Source organism: Lepidothrix coronata, unplaced genomic scaffold, assembly GCF_001604755.1.
Source record: "Lepidothrix coronata isolate B3197 unplaced genomic scaffold, Lepidothrix_coronata-1.0 Scaffold472, whole genome shotgun sequence".
Classification (NCBI taxonomy): Eukaryota; Metazoa; Chordata; class Aves; order Passeriformes; family Pipridae; genus Lepidothrix; species Lepidothrix coronata.
The window spans coordinates 10,644-15,734 of NW_016690652.1; the positions used below are offsets into that span (position 1 = coordinate 10,644).

At 65.5% G+C, this 5,091-nt stretch overlaps 1 protein-coding gene across 1 annotated transcript in view; it reads left to right on the top strand.

Moving 5' to 3' along the window:
• The window catches only part of LOC108510081 (SLAM family member 9-like), a 12,629-nt gene extending 8,394 nt beyond the window's left edge, over positions 1-4,235 (top strand). The window contains exons 3-9 of the mRNA XM_017839733.1: positions 1,974-2,350; positions 2,585-2,869; positions 2,955-3,080; positions 3,181-3,249; positions 3,526-3,617; positions 3,894-3,967; positions 4,077-4,235. Coding sequence (XP_017695222.1) covers positions 1,974-2,350; positions 2,585-2,869; positions 2,955-3,080; positions 3,181-3,249; positions 3,526-3,617; positions 3,894-3,941 — 997 coding nt within the window. The 3' untranslated portion in view covers positions 3,942-3,967; positions 4,077-4,235. The remainder of the gene's footprint in view (positions 1-1,973; positions 2,351-2,584; positions 2,870-2,954; positions 3,081-3,180; positions 3,250-3,525; positions 3,618-3,893; positions 3,968-4,076) is intronic.
• Positions 4,236-5,091: the final 856 nt, after the last annotated feature.

The following is a 5,091-nucleotide window of genomic DNA, read 5'->3' on the forward strand; positions in this document are numbered from 1 at the left end:
CGCCCGGCCCCGCCCGGCCCCGCGTCCCCCGGCTGCTGGTCCTGCTCCTGGCAGTGGCAGGTGGGTCTGGGAGGGTGGGAAAACAGCCGGGCCGGGAGGGGATCCCGGCGTTCCAGCGCTCGTGATCCCCGTTTTTAGCAACCCCCCGGTTTTTTGGAGCGGTGGGTGAGAACTGAGAGCGCGACTTTTGGGTCCCGGCCGCAAAATGAACTTTGGGGGTAAATCCATGAGGTGTCCGGGGGGGGGAACAGCGTTTCCCTGTGGGAAGGAGCAGGAATGATGCCCCACGGCACTGGTGGTCCCTCGGGCGGGGGGGGGGGGTTGTTGCTCAGCCTCCCCTGCCTGATTCCCTGCCGCCAAAAATCCATCCCCGAGAGGTTTTGTGGTACCTGGTGGGGCCGGATCTCAGTGCCCGGGGCTGGGTCACCCCTGGGGGGGCTGTTGGGACCCCTCGGCTTGGCCAACCCGCTGGAAAAAAGAAAAGGGAAATTAATTTAGTCGAGGAGGGACCTCTCCGGGTTTCCCGGGGTGTGTCCTTGACGAGGAAGAGGGAGGCCAAAGGCTGCCCTGACTGCGGCATCCCCGTCACGTACCTGCTTCCTCGGGGGAGGGGGGGGTGGGAATCGCATCTTGCAGCCCTCGGGGATACCCGGGAAACACTCCGGGCGCAGGGAGCGGGCAGGAGGTGGCTGTTTAACCCCCCTCACCCCTCTCACGGCCGCCCAGCCAGCGCAGCCCCCAATGTGGGGGTCCCCGAGCGAGCCCCCCCCTCCTCCCGCACAGCCCGGGCAGCGCATCCCGTGAGCCGGGGAGAGGGAGGGGGAGGTGGGCAGTGAACCCCCCGAGGCTGCAGCAGCGGGGCTGCGGTTTCTCAGCCCCCCCCCTTTTTTCCCCCTCGTCTCGCCTCCGTCTCTGCAAAGCCGAGTGGCTGCGGAGAGAGCGAGAGCGGGGCCGGCGCCGAGCGAGCGGCCCGCGGGCAGGACGGGGCTGCGGTGTGGGAACCGTCTGCCGCTGCCCCCGGGGGAGGCTGCGGGGGGCTCCTGGCGGCGTTCGGGGTCTCAGAGCCCGAGTGGAGCCACTCGGTGCCCCCCAGGGATGGGGGGGGGGGAGGCGGCGTAGCTGAGCTGCCCCAGAGCGCTGGGGTGGAGGGTCCCCGTCCCCACCACGGGGGAAGTTTTCCGAAGGTTTAAACCCGAAACCCGCCCCGGTTTCAGCCCCACACGATGAGGGGAGTTTCCTCTGTCGCGGGGGTGACCTGTGCACGGGTAGGGTGACACTGGGACAAGGCATCGTGAGCCCCCAGCATCCCCCCGACCCCGGGAGGGGGGGTCCCAGCCCTGAGGGTGGTCCCCGGCTGGTCCCTGACCCCTGCTGACATTTCCTGGAGGTTTAACTTTAAACCTGCCCGGTTTGAGCCCCACTTGGGCTTAGAGTTGGGAGAACACTCCCTGTCTCGCCCATTTTTTGGGGGGCGACCTGTGCACGTGTAGGGGGACACGGGGGGGACACGGGGGGACACCGGGACAAGGCACCGCGGGCCCCCAGCAACCCCCGACCCTGGGGACATCCAGCCCCACGGCTGGTCCCTGACCCCTGGGGACATTTCCCGGAGGTTTAACTTTAAACCTGCCCGGTTTGAGCCTTAATTGGGGCTTAGAGACGACGGGGACCGTGACGTCCCTGCTGTGGGGGTGACCCGAGCGTGTGTGGGGGGGGGACGTGGGGGGACACGGGGTGACACCGGGACAGCGGGACGAGGCACCACGAGCCCCCGGGGTGTTCCCAGCCCCGCGGGTGGTCCCTGCGTGCCGGGAACGCCGCCAGGAGAGGGGATGGGTGTGGGATTCAATGAATCATCCCGGGCGGGCGCCGCGCTCCCGTGACTCAGGCCCCGGTGGGCAGCTGCCCACGGGTCCCTCGGGAGGGAGGGGGCCGAGGGAAGGGACCGGGGGGGGGGTGTTGGGGGTCTCCAGCCTCCAGATTATCCCTGTCCCAGCCTCCAGATTATCCCTGTCCCCACCAGGTGCTGCGACCCCTCAGACCCGGCAGGTGAACGGTGTCCTGGGGGGGTCCGCGCTGCTCTCCCTGGATCTGCCCCCCGACAAGAAGGTGAAGGCGATCGAGTGGACATTTTTAGATGTCAGCAGTGTCAAGATCTTGGTGGGCGAGTTCAGCCACAGTGGACCCGAGCGCTCCGACCCCCAGGATCGATTCGGGGACCGGCTGGAGATGAACAAGACGGCGCTGAGGATCGGGACCCTGGAGAGGGGCGACAGCGGCCTCTACGAGGCTCGGATTAAACTGCCCCCGGCGATCGTGGAGACACAGCTCTTCGCCCTCTCCGTCTACGGTGGGTTTGTTTGCAGAGCAGCAGTTCCTGGAAGCGGCTTTACAACCCCCGGCACCCGGAGGTGTGAGCGCTGGGAAAGGGGAAGGGAAACCGCTCCGGGTGCCGCGCGCCCGTCACGGGGATTGTCCCGGCTCCGGGACCAACCGCGGCCCCGGCGCTTCCCCTTTTCCTCGCTCTGCCCTTCCACCTCTCCCTCCCCGGGCCGTGGGACAGGTTTGTTTGCTCCTCCGACAGATCCGGTGCCGGAGCCGCAGATCCAGGGGCAGCGGCTCTCCCTCACCCCCCGGGAGTGCAACCTCACCCTGCGGTGCCAGGCGCCCCCGGGCAGCAATGCCGCGGTCACCTGGCAGCTCGGCGGCTCTCTGGGGGTGCCACAGGCACAGCTCTGCGGGGACAACCAGACCCTGTGCCTGGCCCTGCCCGTCGTTGCCTTCAACTCCACCTACACCTGCCTGGCCCGGAATCCCGCCCAGGAGCGGAGTGTCTCCGTCCACCTGGACACCCTGTGCCAGCAGCAGGGTAAAAAACCCCTCCTGTGCCCGGATTCTCCCCCCCAGGAGGTGAATTCACCCCCCCCGGCACCCACCACGGCTTGTCCCTGCAGACACGGGGGCCTGTCAGAGGAGACACGTGTGCCTGGTGCTGGTGGCCGTGGGCATTTTGGCCCTGCTTGGCATCGCCTGGATCTGGAGGAGGAGGAGGAGGAGGAGGAGGAAGAAGTCTGAGGGAGGTGGGCACCGCTGGGCTTTGAGCTCAGAGCTGGGATCAGCAGAGCTGGGAAAGGGGGAGAGAGCTTTTCCCCTCACTCTGGTTCTTTTCTTTGTGGAAAGGGTTGTCAGGCACTGGAAGGGAACAGGGACAAGAGGAAACGGCCTCGGGCTGCCCCAGGAGAGGTTCAGGTGGGACACGAGGAGGGATTTGTTCCTGGAAAGGGCGGTCAGGCCTTGGAGGTGTCCAAGGAAGGGCCGGACACTCAGTGCTCTGGGCTGGGGCCGAGGTGGGGACACGGCACAGGGTGGACTCGATGACCTCAGGGGTCTTTTCCAACCTAAATTGGGATTCTGGGATTCTGCCTGCCCTGCCTAGGCCAGGATGGCTCCATGCCCCCCTTCTACATGTCCCAGCTCCCTCTGGCATCCCTGGGATCACTCCTCTTGCTATTCTTCTCTCTGTAGGTGCCCTCTCCCCCCTCTCCAGCGAGGATCCCCCACCAGAGCTCTTGTACTCCGAGATCCAGAGTAGAAACTCCCTGGAGCCTCGGGAGTGGGTGAGCCTGGGGGGGGGGAATCCGGGGGCAAATCTGGTTCATTCTGAGTCCAACTCCACCTTCCACCCCTTCCCTCCAGGACTGGGGGGTCCCTCTGTGCCCCCAGAGCCCCCCTTTCCTCCTCCCCTGGAAGTGGCTCCGAACTCCTGGGGGGCTTCCCCGGGCAGGGGACACCGAAGGGGACACTTCCCAGGGCCACTAAGTCCCTGGGGGGAGTTGTCCCACCTCGCCCACCCCCCTTCCCGAGGGTCTGACCTGTTTTCTGCCCTCGAGTAGCAGGACGGGCCCAGGACCATCTACTGCGAGGTGCAGGCGAAGGTGTGACCTGGAGAGTCCCAGGTGAGTCCCAGGTGAGTCCTGGGTGTGTCCCGGGTGTGTCCCAGCCCCCGAGAGGCTCCATCCTTGTCCCTCCACCCCCAGAGGGAGACGATTCCGTCCTCACCCTCCTTTTCCCCCCAGCAGGACCCCCGGAGCAGGATGGGACCACCGACCCCCCCGTGTGACACCGGGGCTGACGGACACCCGAGTCCCCCTGAGGTGTCACCTCCTGTCCCCACCCGTGCTCTGGGAGCAGGGCTGGCCTGGGGGGGCTCCCTCATCCCCCCCCCCGTGTTTTGGATCCCCAGTGACTCCAATAAAGGCGGAGGAAGGAGAGGTGGGGGTGGATTTATGGGGTGGTGGGGGTGGACACGTGTGTGTGTCACAGCTGGAGGGGACACGGGGTGACACCGAGGGCTGGTGGGGACACTCGGGGGGGTTTGGGGGGGCAGCACCCCCAAGGCTGTGCAGAAGAACATCAGGGATGGGGGTCCGTCCCCAGCCCCCAGATCCAGCACGGCCAGGTCCCCCCCATAGCCCCAACCCCAAAGGGCTGGATTCTGAACAGCTGGATCCCTGCACAGCTGGATCCCCACAGACCAGGATCCCTGCACAGCTGGATCCCCAGAGACCAGGATCCCTGCACAGCTGGATCTCCATCTAGTAGGGTCCCCACACAACTGGATCCCTGTATATCTTGATCCCCTTACACCAGGATTCCTGCACAGCTGGATTCCTGCACAACTGGATCCCCTTACACCAGGATCCCTGCACAACTGGATCTCCATCTAGTAGGAGATCCACAAATGGATCCCTGTATATCTTGATCCCTTCACACCAGGACCCCTGCACAGCTGGACCCCCTGTGTACCTGGATCCCTCTAAACCAGGATCCCCATAAACCAGGATCCCTGCATATCTTGATCCCCTCACACCAGGACCCCTGCACAGCTGGACCCCCTGTGTACCTGGATCCCTCTAAACCAGGATCCCCATAAACCAGGATCCCTGCATATCTTGATCCCCTCACACCAGGACCCCTGCACAGCTGGACCCCCTGTGTACCTGGATCCCCATAAACCAGGATCCCCATAAACCAGGATCCCTGCATATCTTGATCCCCTCACACCAGGACCCCTGCACAGCTGGACCCCCT